Source organism: Podarcis tiliguerta (assembly GCF_965153285.1).
Source record: "Podarcis tiliguerta genome assembly, chromosome: 11".
Lineage (NCBI taxonomy): Eukaryota > Metazoa > Chordata > Lepidosauria > Squamata > Lacertidae > Podarcis > Podarcis tiliguerta.
Window position 1 is genome coordinate 62,678,274 of NC_139544.1, and position 22,252 is coordinate 62,700,525.

A 22,252-nucleotide genomic window follows, 5' to 3' on the forward strand; every position below is an offset into this window, starting at 1 on the left:
CAACCTTCTGCTAAGCAATTATTTCCCCAATCTTCAGACCCACATTCCTGCATTGCAGGGGGTTGGGCTGGATGACCCTTGAGGTCCCTTCAAACTCTACAGTTCTCTGATTCTATGAAATGTCTCAAATTTTCATTTCCACACAAAAAGTCTAAAAGGGGTTGTCTGATTATTATTAACAATAAATGACGACAATATTTTCTCTCTCTAATGAAAGGTAACAGCTCTGCTTCCAACCATTCCTCTGTATTAAGGCTGCTACATCACTTCTGAAATTTAGCAGAGATGTGGGAAGAGGGAGGCCCTTTTCTGCATTCCCAGGGCCAGGGCCAACTGCTCTTTGGTCCCTCCAGTTAGCAGTTAGCAGGTAAAAGGACCCCTGACCATTAGGTCCAGTCACGGACGACTCTGGGGTTGCGGCAATCATCTCACTTTACTGGCCAAGGAAGCCGGCGTACAGCAGGACTAAGCCGCTTCTGGCAAACCAGAGCAGTGCACGGAAATGCTGTTTACCTTCCTGCCGGAGTGGTACCTATTTATCTACTTGCCCTTTTGATGTGCTTTCGAACTGCTAGGTGGGCAGGAGCAGGGACTGAGCAATGGGAGCTCACCCCGTTGCAGGGATTTAAACCGCCGACCTTCTGATCGGCAAGCCCTAGGCTCTGTGGTTTAGACCACAGCATCCCCCATGTTAGCAGGTAGATAGTCACTATTCATGAGAGGGAGAGTTGGTACTTTCAGTTTGACCCAACAGCTATCTTTCCAGGACTCTTAGGGCCACACTGTTCCCTCATTAGATGAAAAACACAGGATAGTATTCAACTAAATTTTACTCAAAAACAGACTCATCGAGGTTAACGAAAAAGACTTAAATTGGGTCCATTTACTCAGAGTATTACTTTGCTGAATACCACTCACAGCAGGCATTGCTTCAAACTTCATGCCCTCCACGGCTCTCTTCAAATAATTTAGAACTAAAGATTTCACAAGAGACATTTTGATAATCAAGACATGAGTCATTAAAAAGAAATACAGGCTTTATAAATTCTTAAGTACCCTGTATGATGATCAGGCAAATGGAAGAAAATAGCTTATACAACACATCTTTCAAAAGGGGAGCTGGGGGCGGGGAGCAAACCTCTGTGTCAGCCAACATCTTTTGGGCCGCCCCAATACAGCTTGGAAAGAGAAGCTACCCAGAATCAGATGAACAGGAAAGCTGACAATTGTGCCCACAGACCAAAATGGAGACACCACAAACCCATCTGTGTGCTGTTACCACATGGTGCTATGTTTGCAATTCTCTCTCTCGTAAATGCCAAGCAACATGACTGATGGAGCCCTGGGCCTAAAGGGTAAGCACAAAGGAAGAGGCAGCAAGAGGACAGAGCTAGGCTTGCTTCTACCTCAGGAATGGTTTGTTTTGATGCCAGTTAAGAAAGCGCCCCCTCCCCACCCCTTCCTCCCAAATCTGCAGCAAAGAGCAACTGGAGATTTTCACAATACTGTGGGGCTTCGTTTTACAAATACCTGGACTAGAGTCACCCCTCTTTGCTTGCTTCCTCCTTCCACTAGGGACATAATCTCAAAAATAACGGAATCATACAGGAGCAAAGACATGTGGAGCGTCTGCAAAAACCCCACATCCTTTCCACTAGGACGAGGCTCCCTGTCATCACTTGTCTTTGGTGACTGCAACTGAAACACTCCCCTTCCCAAAGGCAAAGCGGAGCCCTGGAAAATCCGCTGAGGAAGCTGTCTGGAAGAACGGCTGGGCAAGGGCAGAGGAGAGGAGAGGCAGCAGCAGCAGCAGCTCCTCTAGGGTCCCTGGCTGCTCCCCGCAAGGAAGCTTCCCACATTCTTGGCGAGGGATTCTGTGTGAGGAAACTTCGTCTGCCTCATGCATGGCTGCAGGTATATCGGGAAGGATCTGAAACATAAGGAGGGAGGGGAGAAATCGGTGTCAGTGGCTGCTAAAGCAGAGATGGGCAGGTTACGATGACCGAGGGTAGGAGGGGAGCATGGTCTATGGTGACCAGTGGTGAGGGCAAGAGGGAAGAGACGCCCAAAGTGTTGCAAGCAGCCAAGAGACCAAGGCCCTCCCTGCAGCCTGAGCATCATTGGTCAGGTGTATGTATGGGTGGAAAGTCGCAGGAGCAGAGAGGGAACCTAGATGGCCTCCTCCCACATCCAATACTGCGCTTCCTCATCCTCTGTTCAGGGGGCAGGACAGGATTCAGCAGCATGCACACACCTTTCCGCCTCTTCCTCCAAGCCTGCAGCGTTCACGTGGAGCTTCTGCCAGTGGGCAGCTGCCTCCTGCCTTCGGTCCAGCTTCCAGAGGGTGTGTGTTAGGTACAAGTTAGCAGAGGGCCTGTCTGTAAAGCACAAAGGAAGCGGCATGACCAGAGCTGGCCTCAGGGCCACTGGGAACCCCAGGAGAAATCCCAACATGCCCCTGCCCTCCCCACACTGGATCTTGCTGAGTGGACCCTTGTCGCCCACCGCCTTGCTCCACGCCCTCCCCTCCACCAGGGGCAGAAAGGGCCTGCATTTAGTCTGCCCCAAAGAGCTCCAAATTCTGTCTCCTACTTTACAGAAGTTACCTAAGCATATATCTAAATACTTACTCTGCATAATTTATTTTGCATGCTATGAAAATTACTCAATCCTCCCCACACACTCCTTTAACCACTGGACTGACTGGAGGCCAGGCCCCTCCCATAGGTAAAGGATTCCTGGCTGTGGGTACCTGGACAGACAAGCAAGCTGTGCTGGAAATCCGCCAAAGCTTCTTTATTCCGCCCCAGATGCAGGAATTGGATCCCTCGTCCAGTCAGGGCCAGCTGCCTGATTTGGGGAAGCACCTTTGCTTCCGACAGCCCCATCTGCTCTGCCTCCTTTCCAGTGCTGCTATTGCTGCCTGATAGAGAAAGAAGACCGTTGCCCTTGGGTTTTGCTCTCCCAGCCATGAGCCAGAGAGGCCAACAGAAACAAAGCCAATTCTCTGGCTCTGTTCTCTCCCTGCCCGCTGCCGTTTCTGCAGAGTCTACTCTTGCTCCCACATGCAGTGGGGGGTCAAGAGAAAGAAAATGGAAGCAGAAACCTCTCGTACCAAGTGGCTGGCCTTCAACTTGTGATGTCACAAAAGGACCAATCTGGACTCATGGCATGATTAAACGAGAGGTGAGGACTCTCCTAAACCATTCCCACCTTGGGCAGCAGTGGGTTAGCTCTAGCCCTACAAAAGGGCTTTCCCCAGCTCCAGAAATCACTCCAGCCAAGAGGCAGGCAGACAGAAACTGGTGGTAAGCATCCCGATCCATACCTGTGGTCACAAAATGGACTCTCAGAAGATCATTAAGACACCTGTTGGGGAAGGAGCAAAGCACAATCATCTTAGGGCTCTCAGGTGAAAGCCAGAGTCAAGAGAATTTGAGGGGCTATTCAGGTACCTACTCAGTTTTCCTGACAGAAGGGGGAACAAGCACTTATGGGCATGCTGGCGGGTTTCGGCCTGCATGCAACCAGACCACACAAGCTCAGAAATTGGACCCTGGGGCCGGCTTCTCATTTCAAGGCTGCAAAGAGAAGCTCAGGGGTGGAGGCAGGATTTTCAACACTCTCTGCAGCTCCTTAGCAGGTTCCATGGCAAGCAGAACCAAACAAGGAGGCATGCAGTTGTTCCTTTGAGCTGCGGGATCTGGGGTTCTGGGGCAGAACACAGATGTTTTAAGTACCAAGGTATACACAGCCTTCCTTAATGGGACACATCCATGAATATCCAGGGCAAGTACCTGGACAACAGGATGAGGGCTGCATCCTGTCTCACAAGGCCAGTTCCCTTCGAACGGCTGCAAGAGAATGCTCTCCTAGCATCCAATTAAGGGACGGACAGGATAAGGCACTCAGAACCATCTTCCCTGCATCACAAATCAGGAGCCCAATTACCTGCTCAAGTGGCTTATGGCTTCCTTGGCTTCTCCTAGCCCAGCCCATGCCAAGCCCTGGATCAAATAGGCAGCTGCTCGCCAAAGGACGCAGAGCAGGCTCTCCCGCTTCCGCTTCATGAGGTTGCCAGCAGAATTTGTCAGTGAAGGCCCAGCAGGCCCCGGGAGGTCCTCTGCAGCCCACAAGTCCAGCTCAATTGGCAGCCTCTCGGGGATCAGTCCATTCATTCGGGTTGCCACCTCTTCACACACTGCAATGGCATCTCGGTGCCTGGCGAGCTCTTCCAGGGCAGAGGCGGCCTCTAAGAAGACCTCGGGGATCCTGGGCAAGGCCAGCTCACCACACAGAGACACCTGCAGAGGAGAAGGGCCCCACCCAAGGATCAGAAGGTGCTGGGTCCACAACAAGGAACACAGCACAGGCAGTAGAGGAAACAATGCTTGAGAGCCAAGAGTGCTAAAGAAATTGGGCAGGTGCAAATGTCTCAGTCCACCATCGGCTGCTGAAGCCAACATGGAAGCCAGGATAGCAACTGATACATGAGAAAGACTGGGGGGGGGGGAATCCCTCACTTCTTTATCATTGCTGAATAGGGTCCTCCTTGGATATGGCTGCCCCAGAAAGATGCTGGGGTCACTGGGTGTATTTGGGCAAGTCAGCACTGACTTACTCAGAGGGTTACTGTGGAAGGACACAAGATTAAGTCTTCAAAGTCATTTGCACACAAGGAGAAGGCTTCAAGGCTGAATGGCCACCATGACCTCCATGTGCCCTTGAAGACTGCAAAACATTGCACTCCCTGGGATGCCTCTGGCACTGGCTTCCTGTTATCTTCGAGAGACTGTTTAAGATGCTGCTGCTGACCTTCAGAAGGCGGAATCCCCTCACCCCCACCCTCTGCCCCAGCAACTGAAATCTTCCTCTCAACGACTGCACACATGCAACACATTGGAAGAGCAAGGAGCGTTACCAAGCCCTTGCAGATTAGGAAGCACAATTCAAAAAGCAAATGTAAAACAGTCTGTCAAGCTCCAGTTGGAGAACTATTTAAACTGGTAGCTGCATAAACCCCACACATTTATGCCAGAATTCGGGGGATGATTGCATTTATCGTGCTTCTTTATGGAACTGTTTAAGTGGACTTCCATGCTACTTGCAACATTTGTTATTTGATTTATTGTTAGCCCATTCTCTGCTACTGTTGAGAGTGGGAGGCTTGCACATTCCTTCAAACAAAAACCAGCAGATGGCATGAAGATTAAATAGCTGCAAGGTGCCAACCTGGTGAAGAGGCCCTTCCTGGAACAGAGCCAAGAGGTCCAGGTAGTGCTCCACTGCCTCACTCACCCTGCAGGAGAAAAGAAAACAGTTTGCTTCCACGCCTAATCCAGGGTGCTCATATTAGTATTTAAAGCCTTAAACAACATAGCTACCCCCCCCCCCCGATATTTGAAATACCCTCTCCCCCTCTTTAGCTTGGCATCTGGCAGTTAAGGTGTTTTTCTTTTTCTTTGGGGTTGTTGTTTTTTTGCTGTATTTATACTGCTCTGGAATGGTTTTACTTGTTTTTATCATTGTGATTGTTTCATCTGTTTTTATAATTGAATACTGTATGGTTGTAACCTTCCCTGGGCCCTAATGGTGGATAAGGAATCTGATAAATAAATGAAAACAAACAACAGGAGCTGCAAGGACCTACAAGGACATCCCACGGGCCTCCTAAAGACAGCTCCCTGCCCTCATTCAAAGTGAGCTCATGAGCTGATGAGCCATTTCCTTCCAGCAGGAGTCTCCTGTTAGTAATTTGAGATGCCTAAGGAAAGTTCTCCCTAGAGAAAACTGAAGCCACCAATTCCCTCCCCACCTCAAGTGAGCAACCAGGGAGACTTATGTAACAGGAAGGGGGGGGGGCACTCACCTCCCTGCCTGGAGGTTCCTTTGTGCCAGCAAATATTTCACATCTGACGGACAGTTCTTGACAAAGAAGCTGCTCAGTTGTGATGCGCAGGTGAGCAGCTCCATTTGGATCAGGAAACATGGACTGGCAAGCTCTGCCGTTACCCGTGCAGGACCATCCAGAGCCTGAGGCAGGGAGAGCGGAGGAAACGGGAACATTGGTGACTTCAGAGGCAGAGCTAGCTGCTCCGGCACCTGGAGCGGCACACATGCTGTGCACCCGGGGGCAGGGCCATGGGGACGGGCCAAGCGTCCCAGAGGGGCATCGCGGTGAGCATCTCGGGGCAAGACACCCATGGGGGGTGGAGCGAGCCGCCCATGACGACCTGCTTCCTGGGGGGGGGGGAGCCTGGGAGTGGGGGGCAACAGTGCAACGCCGCCCACGACTCCCAAGCCTCCCCTGAGCTGTCAAAACGAAGGGGGAAGGCCGCTGGCAAGGCGGTGCAGCTTTGCCCCTTTGCCCGATGGCTCGGGGTAGGCCTGGGAGTCACGGGCGGGTGGTGTGCCAAATGTCACCCCCTTCAATCATGACACCTGGGGCGGAGCACCCCCACCCCCCTTCCTCCGCCCCTGGGTGATTCAACACTGCTTGGCATCAGACAGAGTGGCATAGTGCATCCAAGGAGAGATCTGCATTGGCTAACTCCTCCTGCCCTTCTTTGTGAGGGGATATTGGACCTTGAGAAGGGCAGGCAGGTATCTACAGTGACTGGATAGACCTCCTGGCCAGTTGGTTCCCTCAGCTGTCAAGTAGGGAGGGGACCAAGCCAGAAGCGCAGCCAGTTCTTCTCAGGCAGAGCAGCTGCAGCGTCAATGCAGCCCCTTGGCATCATCAGGCAGGGATAGGAAAACCTTAGACACACCTGATACAGCAGCACCAGGACCTCCAGCTCAGCCTCCAGAAGCCCCAGTTGGTGGTACAACAGGGATGCTTGGTACAGGGCAGGGAGGAACGTGAAATCCACCTGCAGGGCTCGTTTCAAGTACTGAATTGCCACCTGTGGCTTGTCCTGGAACACAGAGGAGCAGATGCAATACAAAGTGCCGAGATCTAAAGGTTGAGGTTTAAGCCCACCCCCGCAAATGTATAATCGTAGAAATACTTTTATCGCTTTTAGCGTTTGTACCTACCTTATTTCATCACGTTTTATCTCACTGCACACCACTTCAAGAGCGGTATTTGTAACCCCGATTTACTAAATACAATGTTTAACATTTTTTATTAAAGGATATTTCACCAAAATATTTCTCAATATTTTAACATTGTTACTGCTTGGCAAGAAAACATTTGCAATGCATATGTATTATCTAAGAATACTGCAGTATGATAAATTCTACCCACCTGGTTCTTTTGAAGTATTGCCCTTTAGAATTTTTAATTATTATTTTTAATGTGAAGAATTTTAAATGTTCTACCATGTATGCTTTTTATCACTATGAGTTGCTCTGAGATGTTTTTGTAGTTAGTGACAAATGCATGTGTCAGGGGTTCAGGAGCAGAGGCACAGGAAAGGGAGGAAATAGAGAGCGAGGGGGAGGAGTCCGAAGGAAATGTTAGCAATGACAGCGGTCCGAGGTCTCTGAGTCTTTCCAGCGAATCGGAAGATTCACAGAAAGGGGCTCCCATGGTCAGGGCAAGGGGGGTGCCTAGGGGGACACCCCAGGAAGAAGGGGCCAGAGGGGACTCAGAGAGCAGCAGTTGGAAATCAGGACCAGCGTCCACACCAGAGTGCAGTAGGGGGGAGGAGTCCCAGGCATCGGGATCAGGCGGCGCACTGCCAGCGGGAGGACATGAGTCAGGATTGGCCACGCCTCCATCGGGGAGCGAGGAAACGGTCGAGAGGAAGGTTGAAGGCTGGGCGCGCGCGCCAAGTTCAAATGTACAGGAGGGCGACACAGTTGGCAGCCCGGATAGGGAGCCAGGTCCCAAAGCCCGCCGAAAAGAGCGGGAGGAGTCAGGGGGGTCAACGTCAGCGTCAGAAGAATCCAGGAAGGAAGGGACCCCGGGGGGTAGCAGGACCCAGAGGAGAAAGGAGAGACGGAAGAGGTGGAGTAAGGCTAGAATCTTAAACTGGTGTACAGGGGGCGGAGATTCAGATGGAGCTTCGCCGATCTAACCCTAGACGTAGAGCTGGGGCGCTGCGGATTGAAAATGGAAACTGTACTTCAATAAAGACTTTTGCACATTACTACCGGCTAGCGTTGGTCCTCTGTGAGCTGGGACCTGGAGCCAGCTCTGACAGTAAGCTCCATCTCAAAAAATTTTGCACCAAAAACCTCGTAACGTGAGTGGACGCAGCGAGGGAAGAGGATTGGTGCTTCGCGAGCTCACAAAAGTCAGGCAAGATGACTACAGAACAGCAACTAGCAGCCCTGCAAAATGCAGTGACACAACTCAACGCGGAGGTACTTGCATCCAGGAAAAGGGAAGAGGAAGCGGCTGCCGCCTGCAGGGATCTCCAAGCCAGGTTGGAAGTGCTTGCTAAGCAGGGGCAACCGGGACCCAAATCAGAGGGGATTGGGCTGGGGAAAAGAGGAGGCAGCCTTGTATCTCATTCGATGGGAATTTACAGCAGTACCCTAACTTCCGAGCAGACCTGCTGTTTGCGCTGGAACTGCTGGATAAAGACTTTAGAGATGAGCAAGAGAAGGGGGGGTTTATCTGGTCCCATTTGCATGGGGAAGCTAAAGCGTGGCTGCGCAATCTGTGGAGAGATAAGGATCCGGCGCTCCAAAATGCGGATGCTTTCATTAAAGCGATGGATTCGTGTTTTTTATCAAATATAGACATTGATATCGCCAGAAAAGACATACATGGGCTCAAACAAGGTAGAGCCAGTGTAAGGCAGTACCATTCTCGCTTTTTTGGATTAGTCCATGCACTGGGATGGGAGAAGGATTCTGCTCCAGTCAGAGACCTTTTCTGGGAAGGCTTGAATGCAAATGTGAAAGATGAGATTGCAAGGGGGGAGAGACCAAAGAGCACTCAGCAGGTGGTCCAGCGGGCGCTGGAAATTGGGGTGCGTCTGGAAGAACGTCCATGGAACAGAGAAGAAGGACGTTGGGGACGTACGCCAGCGAGAGCACCTCCCCTCTTTCCCAAGGATGCAGCGCGTGCGCAATCCACACCTCCGCAGGGAGGGGGAGAGGAACCGATGGAGATTGGAGGCGCCAGGGCTCAGTCAGCTACCAGAGCCCTAACACCGGGAGCAGTCAAAGCGAAGCCTCCTAGAGGGAACAGGAAGTGCTATATCTGCGACAGTGCTCAGCACATGGCGAAAGAGTGTCCCCAGAGGCTCCACAAGCACACTGCAGCCTCAGCAACAATAACAGACGCAACTCAGCAGAGAGAACCACAGCAGGGAAACGACAGAGTCTGGCTGGAGGAAGAGGCACTGGGGTCCAGCCAGACAAGTCAGTGAAGCAATCCCCAGAAATTTTGCAGCCCACAGACCCCCTCCCGCCCAAACCAGTGGTGCAGCTCACAGCATCGCTCCAACTACCCAATGGACTCACTATGGAAGTGCCGATTACCATTGACTCTGGTAGTAACGCAGACTTCATAGGACTGGATTTCATTCAACAGCACAACATAGCACTACTGCCAGCCACGCTGCCTCTGAAGGTTGTCACGGTGGATGGCAGGGAATTGCTGGGGGGGCAGGTGGTGCAGCAAACGCCTCTGATGGTGATGCAAATTGGGAATCACCGGGAAGTCATCAGCTTCAATGTCACCCAACTGTCGGACACGCCTGTAGTACTGGGCATGAGTTGGCTGCACAGGCACAGCCCAGCAGTGGCGTGGTACCAGCGCCAACTGACCTTCGGCTCCTCCTACTGTGCGGAACATTGCATTATGCCTAGCCCGGAAGGGGAAGAGGATGACCCGCAGCTACAATTAGGCACGCTGCAAGCAGTGCCACTCAAGTACGCAGAGTTTTTGGAGGTTTTCTGCGAGAAGGAAGCGGACAAGCTGCCTCCCCACAGGTCCTATGACTGCAAGATTGACCTCCTACCAGGGGCGACGCTGCCAACCGGGAAACTGTATTCCATGTCTGAAGACGAGCTGCAGGAACTCAGGGAGTTCATAGACCTCAACTTGAAGCGCGGTTTCATCCAGGAGTCGAAGGCAGTGGGGGGCAGTCCTGTATTCTTTGTGAAGAAGAAGGACACGCCCCAAAAAAGGCTTGTGGTGGACTATAGAATTTTGAACTCGAAAACCAAGCCCACAGCCTTTCCCATGCCCAAGATAGACGACCTGCTCGCAACGGTGAGGAAAGGACGCGTTTTCACAAAGTTGGATCTGCGAGGGGCGTACAACCTGATTCGCATACGGGAGGGCGACGAGTGGAAGACTGCCATGTTCACGCCCCTGGGCACCTATGAATACAGAGTTATGCCCTTTGGATTACAAAATGGCTCCCACTGTTTTCAAGCCTTCATGCATCACGTATTGGCGGGTCTCCTCTACAAGAAATGCGTCTGCTTCCTGGACGACATCCTGATATTTTCAGAATCAGAGGAGACCCACGAGGGAGACGTCAAAGAAGTTCTGCAGAGACTGCAGGAGCATAGGCTGTACGCCAAGCTGGAGAAGTGCCAGTTCGACATGAAGGAGGTAGATTTCCTGGGCTACAAGTTGTCGGACACGGGGCTCGCCATGGACAGCGCCAAGGTTCGCTCAGTGTTGGACTGGAAGAGCCCGCGCAATCGGAAGGAGGTCCAGCGGTTTGTCGGTTTCGCCAACTTTTACCGCAAGTTCATCAAGGGGTTCGCGATGCAGACGGCGGCCATTACCGACACGCTCAGCTCCAAGAAGAAGAAGTTCATCTGGACGGAGCAAGCGGAGCAGTCCTTTCAGAAACTCAAGCGTCTCTTCTCGTCCGAAGAGCAGCTACTGCATGTGAATCCCAGCAGACCGATGAGGGTTGAAACGGACGCCTCAGACAGAGCCGTGGGAGCAGTACTGTTGCAGCCAGACCCGCATGGGGACTGGAGACCGTGTGCCTTCTACTCCAGGAAGCTCAGCAAGTCAGAGCAGAACTACACCATCTGGGACAGGGAGTTGCTCGCCATTCATGCAGCATTCAAGGTGTGGCGGCACTTCCTCATCGGAGCCAAACACACGGTGCAGGTCCGCACGGACCATAAGAACCTGGAGTACTGGCGCACGGCAAGGTTCCTGAACCAGAGGCACATACGATGGGCGGAGTTCTTTGCGGATTTCGACTTCAGGATAGAGTACATCCCAGGTGACAACAACATCATGGCGGATGCACTGTCCAGAAAGCCGCAATACCTCGAAGAGGCGGCACCAGCAGCGGCCAAGCACATTTTCGCACCGAAAGCGTGGGCGTGCGCTTCAGCAACCGTGGACCTGGATGCTGTCCGTCGAGCGCTGCAGGAGGACCCCTTCGCACAAGCCAAGATGGAGGAGGTGCACAGAGGCACGGCGAAGGACGACGAGTTCCAGATGCGCGACGGATTGCTCATACGCAGAGGGGCCCTCTACGTACCGGGAGACGACCTCCGCGCGAAAGTACTGCAGCAGTTGCACGACGCACCCACCGCCGGGCACTTTGGCAAAGAGAAGACGGTAGAATTAGTGGCCAGAGATTTTTGGTGGCCCAAGATGCGGGGGGAAGTCGCGGATTACGTCTCGAGGTGCGACACCTGCCAAAGGGCCAAGTCAGTGCACAAACCGCCGGCGGGACTGCTCGAACCGCTGCAGACACCGCTCGAACCGTGGGAGAGGGTGGCCCTGGACTTTGTCACGGATTTACCCAGCTCGAGGGGCAAGACGGCAGTGCTAGTGGTGGTGGACATGTTCACCAAAATGGCCCACTTCATTCCGTGCGCGAAGGTGGCCACGGCGGAACAGACCGCCAAACTGTTCATAGACCACGTGTTCAGGGTTCACGGTCTGCCACGGTCTATCCTGTCCGACCGGGGGCGACAGTTCATCTCGAACTTCTGGCAGAAGCTGATGGGTTTCCTGAACGTCAAGATCAACCTAGCGTCGGCAAGACACCCGCAGACCAACGGACAAGCGGAGCGAGTCAACGCCATCATGCAGCAGTACCTGAGATGCTACGCAAATCAGCAGCCGGCAACATGGGTGGACTACCTGCCGCTCGCTGAGTTCGCCTACAACAACACGAAGCACGTGTCCACGGGGGTGACACCGTTCTTCGCCAACAACGGGAGGCATCCCAGAACCTTCCCGGGATTAGAGAGACTGGGGGAGGGGGAGCCACAGGCAGCGGAAGCCTTAGCGTCAGAGTTGCAGGAGGTTCACGAACAGCTTCGGAGGCAGTTAGAACTAGCAAAGCACGCATACAAACTGCAGGCTGACAAGCACAGAAGGGTTGGGGAAGACATACAGGTGGGAGACTGGGTTTGGTTAGCAGCCCAGGCAGTGCCGACCAGATCGTTAGCGAAGAAGAAGCTCGGACATAAGCAGCTAGGACCTTACCAAGTCGAGGCACAGATCAATCCAGTGGCCTTCCGGTTGACACTTCCGGAGGGATCCAGAATGCACCCAGTGTTCCATAGATCAGTGCTCACGCCCTACAAAGCACCTCACAGATTTCAGGAGCCGGGCCCACAAGGAGGGGGTCGCCAAGAGGGGAACCCATCAACCAGGTCACAGAGATTTTAGACTCGAGATGGGGGGAAGAGGGAGTAGAATATTTTCTCGCCAGAGAAGGTACCCCGGCCAGCGCCAACCGTTGGGTGCCGGACTATGCCTTGGACGAGCCTCTTCTCAAGGAAGAGTTTCATGCCATTTTCCCACACAGGCCCATGCCAGCCGCGTATTTCGACGACTGGCTTTTCACACCCACATTTTCAGCCAGCACGTTCCAGGGGTTCACCTCGGACGAAGAACCGGCACTAGAAACACGTTCCCCGGAGGGATCGCCCTCGGGGTCTGCCTCAGACCGTTCTTATTGGTGGGACGATCGACCAGAGGAGCAGTGGCGCAGGAAGTGGCTGGGGGGTCCTTGGCAGGCAACGTCCCCAGAGGAGACCGGGGGAGAGACGGACATGGACGTGTTGGGGGAGGACCTTGGGTTCGAGCACGGCGGCAAAGAGATGGAAGCAGAGGAAATCGAGGTCGGCGAGAGCACGGAGGACGAGCCGGACTTATCAGGCTGGATGCACGCCACGGGGGACGAACTGTATCCGGCATTCACCCCCACAACGACGGAGCACCCAGCACCCACACCTGAAGGAGGGAAGGGGGGGCTTCGAGGGGGGGATGGATGTCAGGGGTTCAGGAGCAGAGGCACAGGAAAGGGAGGAAATAGAGAGCGAGGGGGAGGAGTCCGAAGGAAATGTTAGCAATGACAGCGGTCCGAGGTCTCTGAGTCTTTCCAGCGAATCGGAAGATTCACAGAAAGGGGCTCCCATGGTCAGGGCAAGGGGGGTGCCTAGGGGGACACCCCAGGAAGAAGGGGCCAGAGGGGACTCAGAGAGCAGCAGTTGGAAATCAGGACCAGCGTCCACACCAGAGTGCAGTAGGGGGGAGGAGTCCCAGGCATCGGGATCAGGCGGCGCACTGCCAGCGGGAGGACATGAGTCAGGATTGGCCACGCCTCCATCGGGGAGCGAGGAAACGGTCGAGAAGAAGGTTGAAGGCTGGGCGCGCGCGCCAAGTTCAAATGTACAGGAGGGCGGCACAGTTGGCAGCCTGGATAGGGAGCCAGGTCCCAAAGCCCGCCGAAAAGAGCGGGAGGAGTCAGGGGGGTCAACGTCAGCATCAGAAGAATCCAGGAAGGAAGGGACCCCGGGGGGTAGCAGGACCCAGAGGAGAAAGGAGAGACGGAAGAGGTGGAGTAAGGCTAGAATCTTAAACTGGTGTACAGGGGGCGGAGATTCAGATGGAGCTTCGCCGATCTAACCCTAGACGTAGAGCTGGGGCGCTGCGGATTGAAAATGGAAACTGTACTTCAATAAAGACTTTTGCACATTACTACCGGCTAGCGTTGGTCCTCTGTGAGCTGGGACCTGGAGCCAGCTCTGACAGCATGTAATAAATGCATAATTTTAGGCCTTTCCTGCTTAATAAGCCAAATTCCTGGCTCTCTGGCATTAGCAGTGCTTAAAAGAAGCCTCAATAGGGGAGTGGCAAGGCAGAGCACCCCCTGGCAAGGGGGAAAGAGAACTTAGACCAACATGGCACTTTCTGCTGCAGCTCTCAGAACCGCTGGAGGCCCCACACTTCAGGGGCATATGACACAGTTTTGCCCTAATAGCAACACTTTCCCAAGCGGTGCCACCCTGCCGTTACCCTCCCCCCCCTCAATGCACCCATACCATTTTCATGTTGCAGCATCCCATTAAGGTGAAGATCTGGGCAAGGCGTCGCCTAGAACAGAGTCCCGTAGCAGCTGTTTGGAGAAGGGCAACAGCGGCAGGTAGATCACCGCCTTCCAGTTCCTGAACTCCTGGAACAGAGAGGAAAACCTGTTCCCACCTACTGAGTAGAATTTGACACAAAACTCCAGGAGCTGCATGACCAAAGCAGAACAGAGCGTGGTCCCCCGTCTTTTGTTTGGACTTGTATGTGATAACTAGGGTTACACAGAGAAGTATTTTGTGCTGTAGGGTTTTCAAAAATATTACTTAAAGTTGCTATTACAGTTACTGAACATCAGCAGAAGCTCAACAGGAAGAACATTTAAACAACAGAATCAATTATCTTGGAGGGTGCTGGGCTCTCCCTCACAGGAGGCTGAAAAGCCATCCGTTGGTGGGGAGGGCGTGCTCTAGAGCTCTGGTTTCCCCTCTCTGAAAAAGGGGTTGGTCTAGACTGCCTACAAGACCCACCCCCCATTATACAATTCTATTATCCAGACTTTGCTCCTGAGACAGAGTGGAAAGCAATTAAAACAAGTCTATCTAACATCCGAGCCAGAAGAGCAACTGGGAGTGCTATAGCTTTGTTATAATCCAAAACCACATCCTCCTCCTCCTCCTCTTTCTCAGAGGAAAGCATTTAATCTGCCTTGGCACACTCAATCCCTGACTTAAGTACCCTGCAGACGGACTGAGTTTGCCTCCCTAGCAAGTGGCTTCCTGGCAGAAGCAACAGTATCTGCAAAGGTGTGGGTCAAAAGAGAGAAGGTGCCCAGAAGCAGCCGGCATGCGGAGAGTGGGAAATCACAGCCCCACCTTGCAGAAAGGCAGCCGAAGTCCACAGGATGCCTTTCAACTCTTGGACACTCTGCACAAGGAGGGGGTCAGACTCTGCCATGTCAGGTGGCTGCCACATCTGGAGCAGGGAAAGGAACTTGTTCTGATGGCCATGGCAAGGAGGAGGCCTCAGGCTCTGAAAAAGGAATAACGGTTCACGGTCAAGAGTCCTGCGGCACTTTAAACAGTAGCAAATTTCTTGGAAGAACGGAAGAGCAACTCTGCTGGATCAGAGCCAAAGGGGGCACACCTAGTCCAGCATCCTGTGACTGTTATGGCCAACCGGATGACTCTTCTGGAAAGCCCCAAAGCAGGACTCTCCCCATCTGTGCTCCCCATCTGTAACTGGTCCTCAGAGGCAGCCTCCAGGACTGGACGTGATGCCATTCTCTACATGCCATCCAGGCCGGCAGCAGGGAGAGTCAGAGGAGAGGCTGGAGGCAGAGGGGAATGCCTGCTTCAAACTACAGGCAGGCAACTGGGCTTACCAGGCGGAACTGTGGGTTGGTGAGAGGCCCAACTGCCTGCTGCAGCACCGCAAGCTGCCATCCCATTTGCAAAGGGTGAGGAAAGCTTTCACTTGGGAGGGAAGGGAGAAATGCCTCAGTACAGATGCTATGCAGATCCAGGCTGCTGCTAGCTACCTTGGCGCCGTTCAGAAGCTGAAAGAGGCCTTCCGCGGTTGCGAGGCGGTTTGCTGCAAGCCACAGCACCCCCTGCAGGGCAGCCAGTCGATGCAGAGGGGCCTGCAGTTCTTCAAGGGTATCCTCCTGGAGCACCCTCTGCCAGCGGCCCTCTAAGCCAAGTCCTTGGCCAGACACTGCACAGACCTCTAGAACTAGCAGAGACAGAGAGAGGAAAACCTGCGTGGATATAACTTTCAATCAAAGGTGGGGTTGGGGAGAGAAGTGCTGCATGGTAGGAGTCTTTGCACATAGAGAAAGACCAGGCTCCCTCTAGAGTTACAGGTGGATTTGGAACCCCTCCAACTCCGGCATCCCACTTCCTCAAAAAAACAGGGCCAGCAGCAAAACCATCCAGGCATGTATTTATTCATGACTTTGATTCTACCACCCATCAATCGGAGAGCAAGTGGAGACATTTCTCTTACCCCTGCTCAGCCCATGATCTATCGCTCCCAATAGTTTCTCGCCAGAGTTGCTAGAGAGGCAGATATCAAACACCAGGGAATTGTAGAGGATAGCCAGCTCCAGTGGCAGAGCTGGGAGTGCAGCTGGAAGCCCTGCAAAACAAGAGGGAGAGAGAATTCAAAGGTGAACCCTTCCATCCCCCCGCAGAACTCACCAGGTGGCCCCATGTCAATGGTCGTCAGCACCCAAGGGGTTTGCAGGATCTGAGCACCCAAAGTCAGGCAGGGCAGGCAGGCGCTTTCAGGTTCCAGACTTTGCAGCAGTGAGGTTAAGGAAGGATGGCCAGCCAGAGTTCAGGGAGTGAGAGTCTAGCTGTCCACACAAGACAGGAAGCCCATTCCACTCTGGAGCAACTGACGCAGCTCTTTTTGCTGAAGCTAAGCAGGTCTGGGCCTGGCCAGTGTTTGGACGGGAGACCACTTGGGAACTGCCTTGATTCTCAAGGTGGAAGAAAAGCAAGAGATAAAGGACTAAATAAGCAAATCATACTTTTCCTGTTGCCGTCACCTGGACGGTCCTCTCTTGAGAACTGAGACTGTGGGGAACCAATCCAGGCGGACTGAAACAAAAGCAGTCTCTACTACCACAGGCATTTTTCAGCTTAACTTGTGGAGGGAGGGATTGTTCACCACCCTCTCCAAGGCAAAAAAACCAGCCAGAAACATGTAATGAGTCCAAAGCAGCAAGGAAATTCAGATTCCTTACAATCAGCTGGGGTGGCCCTGTTAGTGGTGCTGCCATTGGGGTTTCCTGTGACAGGGCCTTCTGGGTGGTGGTCCCCTATTTTTGGGATGCCCTCACTTGTGAGGGTCATCAGTCTCCTTCACAATTAACTTCTAGGAGAAAGGGAGAATTTCTTTTTTAAAAAATCACTGTTTACCCTGGCATTTGATGGCTTAAAGTTCTATCCCTGGCTACTCTGAAATTATTTGTTTGGGAGTAGGTGGTTGCTTTTTTAAATGGTTTTATAGAACACTGCTTTTCATTGGGTTGTATTTTTTAGAAATTTTAATTGTACTGTTTTAGAATTGCATGGTGGTCCTTTAGATTTGCAGGCTATAAATTGAACAAATAAAACATGCAGAAGGAAACCAGGCTTAACCCCATATGGCTTCGGTTTCATCAGGGAGAAGTCAGCCCAGAACTTCACCATGAGCTGCCCCACACTTGTGCCAGAGGTGGCCTGACTACTACCCATTTTCCAGCCTACCAATAAAGGTGTTTTTTTTTTTTTTTCCCCCCCGAACTGCTACCTTGGATCTTCTGCAGCAGCTTAGTGAAGGCGAGCTGGCACTCCTGAGCCGTTTGCGTCACTGAACTGTCAGGACCTGGAGAACTTGTCACCTGCCGAGAAAAGAGGAGGAGGGAGCTTGAAGGTCCAGAGGAGGTCAGAAACAGCAGCCATGAATAGATTCTAGGACAGGAGCAAAGACACTTTACAGGAAGATGGGGCTCTCACAACAATCAAAAGTACGGTAGTACAGTCGTACCTCGGAAGTCTAACAGAATCTGTGGAATCCGCAGAAATGACTGGCAGAATCAGAGACCAGGGAGAAGAGACGGTGGAGGAAGATTGGAAGAAATTTAAAGACTATTTACAGAAACACTACAAGATTAATGAATGTTAAAATAACATCAGATTGAATGTATAAGGTTATTGGAGTAAAATTTTAAGGATTAGAAGACCCAACATCTTAAGTTCTAAGTATTGAATAAGCTATATTAGAATCATAGAATCATAGAATCATAGAGTTGGAAGAGACCACAAGGGTCATCGAGTCCAACCCCCTGCCAAGCAGGAAACACCATCAGAGCACTCCTGACATATGGTTGTCAAGCCTCTGCTTAAAGACCTCCAAAGAAGGAGACTCCACCACACTCCTTGGCAGCAAATTCCACTGTCGAACAGCTCTTACTGTCAGGAAGTTCTTCCTAATGTTTAGGTGGAATCTTCTTTCTTGTAGTTTGGATCCATTGCTCCGTGTCCGCTTCTCTGGAGCAGCAGAAAACAACCTTTCTCCCTCCTCTAGGTGACATCCTTTTATATATTTGAACATGGCTATCATATCACCCCTTAACCTCCTCTTCTCCAGGCTAAACATGCCCAGCTCCCTTAGCCGATCCTCATAAGGCATTGTTTCCAGGCCTTTGACCATTTTGGTTGCCCTCCTCTGTACACGTTCTAGTTTGTCAGTGTCCTTCTTGAACTGTGGTGCCCAGAACTGGACACAGTACTCCAGGTGAGGTCTGACCAGAGCAGAATACAGTGGCACTATAACTTCCCTTGATCTAGATGCTATACTCCTATTGATGCAGCCCAGAATTGCATTGGCTTTTTTAGCTGCCGCGTCACACTGTTGGCTCATGTTAAGTTTGTGGTCAACCTAGACTCCTAGATCCTTTTCACATGTACTGCTCTCAAGCCAGGTGTCACCCATCTTGTATTTGTGCCTCTCATTTTTTTTGCCCAAGTGCAATACTTTACATTTCTCCCTGTTAAAATTCATCTTGTTTGTTTTGGCCCAGTTCTCTAATCTGTCAAGGAATATTAAGACATTCAAATCAGAAAGGAGGTTAATTATGACAGAGAGAAGGGATTTGTTGTTTAATTGTATGAATTGGAATACAGGGAAGGGAGACTCGGGGAAGTCAGAGAAACAAGTTAATGCAAGATCAATATGAAGATAAGATTGTTTTTATTTCTGTTGTTTGTAGTATGTTATGTTTGTGTAATTCTGTATGCTTTTGGTGTATTGTTTGTTGCTTTTGTTTTGCTTTGTCGTCTTTTATGTAAAATCGAATAAAATATTTATTTAAAAAAAAAGGAAGTCTAACAGAATCTGTTCCAGAAGTCCATTCGACTTCCGAAACATCTGGAAACCATGGTGCGGCTTCTGATTGGTTTCCGATTGCGTAGGCACGCTAGAAACAATAGAAGCCACGCTGGACGTCCAGCTTCCAAAACAGTTCGAAAACCGGAACACTCACTTCTGGTTTTCAATTGTTTGGGAGCCAGAACATTTGACTCCAAAGGCGTTCGGGAGCTGAGGTAGGACTGTACTTGTAAGATCTCAGACAGAACTAGCTGGACCACTAGAGAGACACTGTGACAGGCACCTTTTCTTTTGTAAGCCCAAGGGCTGTCTGACTATTATTATTGATACTACTCCACCCTGAGAGTCTTTTTGGCACAACCGTGGGGTAAAAATGCTTTAATTAATAAATGTATCTCCATCAGGTTAAAGCCAGAGCTTGGATCTGAGGGCCTAATTGCAGGCAAAGCAGTGTAACATCACCACCACAAACCTCATTCTCCACCGTATGTTCTCATGTCTGTGACAAACTTCCATAGGAATGTCATTGCTAATGGAATCTTCCAGCTGCGTAACATAAAATAATGTAGTGCTATACCAGCTGCGAGGGACGCGGGTGGCGCTGTGGGTAAAAGCCTCAGTGCCTAGGGCTTGCCGATCAAAAGGTTGGCAGTTCGAATCCCCACGGCGGGGTGCGCTCCCGTTGCTCGGTCCCAGCGCCTGCCAACCTAGCAGTTCGAAAGCACTCCTGGGTGCAAGTAGATAAATAGGGACCGCTTACTAGCGGGAAGGTAAACGGCGTTCCGTGTGCGGCTCTGGCTCGCCAGATGCAGCTTGTCACGCTGGCCACGTGACCCGGAAGTGTCTCCGGACACTTGAGTGAGATGGGCGCACAACCCTAGAGTCTGTCAAGACTGGCCCGTACGGGCAGGGGTACCTTTACCTTATACCAGCTGCACTGGCTCCCGGTGGAGTACAGGATCAGGTTTAAGGTGCTGGTTTTAACCTTTAAAGCCCTATACAGCCTAGGACCCTCGTACCTACGGGACCGCCTCTCCTGGTATGCCCCACAGAGGAACTTACGGTCTTCAAATAAAAACATCTTGAAGGTCCCAGGCCACAGAGAAGTTAGGCTGGCCTCAACCAGAGCCAGGGCTTTTTCGGCCGTGGCTCCGATCTGGTGGAACACTCTGTCACAAGAGACCAGGGCCCTGCGGGACTTGACATATTTCCGCAGGGCCTGCAAGACAGAACTGTTCCACCAGGCCTTTGGTCAGGGCGCAGCCTGACTCCCTCCCTCGGCAATCTTCGCAGAGCTCTGGCCCAATGGTTGCCAGTGGCTTGAATTAATTAATTTTATAATGAATGATTTTAGAGTGTTGTTTGTGCTGTACTTTTGTACTGTTTTATTGTTGTTAGCCGCCCTGAGCCCGGCTTCGGCTGGGGAGGGCGGGATATAAAATTTATTATTATTATTATTACTATTAGTTTAAAATGGGGGTGGGGAGTAATATGGTGGACTTTGCATGCAGGTTGGCATGAATCTACAAAAGCCATTTTCCTAAATGGCTGTTGGGCCTGTTCCTCACACATTTTAACTGTATGATACAAACCACCTTGAGGCTTCTTATTATTATCATTATCATTTAGTTATATATAACCACCCTTTTTCCTGACGTGGACTTGATGCAGCTTAGATAAAATATTCAGTTTTATCACCTAATGCTATATTTCTCAATTTCTCTTCCATGGTGTTTGTTTCATTGATTTCTAAACTATATGCAAAATTGACAGAAGCGTAGAGTTGGGAGGGGCCCAAGGGACATCTAGTCCAACCCCATGCAATGCAGGAATCTTTTTAATAAGAGTATTAATAATGAAAATAATAATACAATAAATTAAATGTAAACATTTCTTTTTTAAAAAAGGTTTCCGTAATAACAACAATCAACTTATTTTGTGTTTGTGGTGTTTCAGTAACAGCCAATATTATGATCAAAACACGGAGAAGGGATTGAAGCGCCGGGTTTGAGGGGGCCCTGCCGTCCCCCAAAAAGGGCTTGTGGCCCCGAGTCCAGGAGGGGCCCCTGGGCAGCGGAGAGCGGCTCGCTCCCTCGGCTCGCGGGGCTCCGCTTCCATGTGTTCTTGGACTACAACTCCCATCAGCCCCGGCTAGGAGGTCTATGGTGCGGGGCTGAGGCTGTGCTCGCGGGGCCTGATGGGAATTGTAGTCCCAGGCTCCTGAAGGACCCCCGGCTGCCGTAGCTGAGCAGCCGCTTTTCCGTCGCCCTCGGTCGGGCGTCGCTCAAGGGAGGCCGCCGGGAAGAGGTACCGTCCGCCAGCGCCGCGCCAGCCCGTCGTTCTCGCCCCGCCAGAGGTCCAAGCAGCTCCCGCCGCCAGCCATGGAGCAAGGCCTCGCCGCCGTCACCGCCATGGAAACAGGCCCCACCCCGCTGTTTCTATTGGCCGCGCTCAGCGCGCTGGCGGCTCCCATTGGGCGGGCGTACGGGTTGCCGTGACGTTCAAGCGCGGGCGGCAAAATTGAGCAGGGACGGCTACGGCGCCCGAGACGGCCCATAAAGCTCTCGAAGAGCAGGACGATCCGAAGTCTCCAAGGCCGCCGGCTGTCTCGATGCGCGGCTGCCCAGATGACGCCGGTTCGATCCCCAGCAGCCCCACTTCTGGGGCCCTCGTGTCATTTTCATTATATTCCCCCTTTTCTCCCAAAGAGCTCAAAGTGGTGCGCATGATTCTCCAACCTCCCCCTTTAACCCCCAAAACTGCCCTGTGGGGTATGTGAGGCTGAGAGGCAGTGGCTGGCCCAAGTTCACCCGGTGAGCTCCATGGCCAAGTGGCAGGATTTGAACCCTGGCCTCCCGGGTCCCAGCAGTCCGACACTCGCACCTCAGCTGGCAGGAATGGGAGAAATGTCCCCTCCTCTGCTAGACCCCCAGAGAGCTGCTGCCGGTCCAGGTGCTGAACAAATAGCAGTGAAATGCAGTTTTCTAGGTGGAGGTTCTAAGCCAGAAACTCAGAGGCAGGATGAAGAGAGATCAGCATTAAGCAAAACTCCCTCACCTTTCTAAGAAATATCCTGTTGACGAGCCCCAGCTCAAATTAAACAGCACAGAAAGATCCTCACATGGAAGCTGGCCACTCTGAGAACAGGATTCTGGGCTAAGC

General features: G+C 51.9%; 1 protein-coding gene across 3 annotated transcripts; it reads right to left on the reverse strand.

The window, feature by feature from the left end:
• Positions 1 to 1,019: 1,019 nt before the first annotated feature.
• Positions 1,020 to 21,534, reverse strand: FANCG (FA complementation group G). 3 transcript variants are annotated; one of them, XR_014502788.1, is made up of 14 exons: positions 21,402 to 21,534; positions 17,510 to 17,600; positions 16,217 to 16,348; positions 15,750 to 15,943; positions 15,085 to 15,241; positions 14,227 to 14,357; positions 6,771 to 6,917; positions 5,870 to 6,033; positions 5,233 to 5,299; positions 3,952 to 4,304; positions 3,214 to 3,369; positions 2,753 to 2,923; positions 2,255 to 2,378; positions 1,020 to 1,930 (listed from the first exon to the last, which is right to left on the reverse strand). XR_014502788.1 is itself a non-coding variant. In XM_083402873.1 (14 exons), exons 1-14 carry the CDS (start codon positions 21,501 to 21,503, stop codon positions 1,819 to 1,821), a joined length of 1,953 nt encoding a protein of 650 aa, XP_083258999.1. In that variant the 5' UTR covers positions 21,504 to 21,534; the 3' UTR covers positions 1,020 to 1,818. The 3 variants fall into 3 exon arrangements, 2 of the variants coding, with proteins under 2 accessions (XP_083258999.1, XP_083258998.1); XM_083402873.1 differs by having other exon boundaries at positions 3,329 to 3,369; positions 15,118 to 15,241; XM_083402872.1 differs by having other exon boundaries at positions 3,329 to 3,369.
• Positions 21,535 to 22,252: the final 718 nt, after the last annotated feature.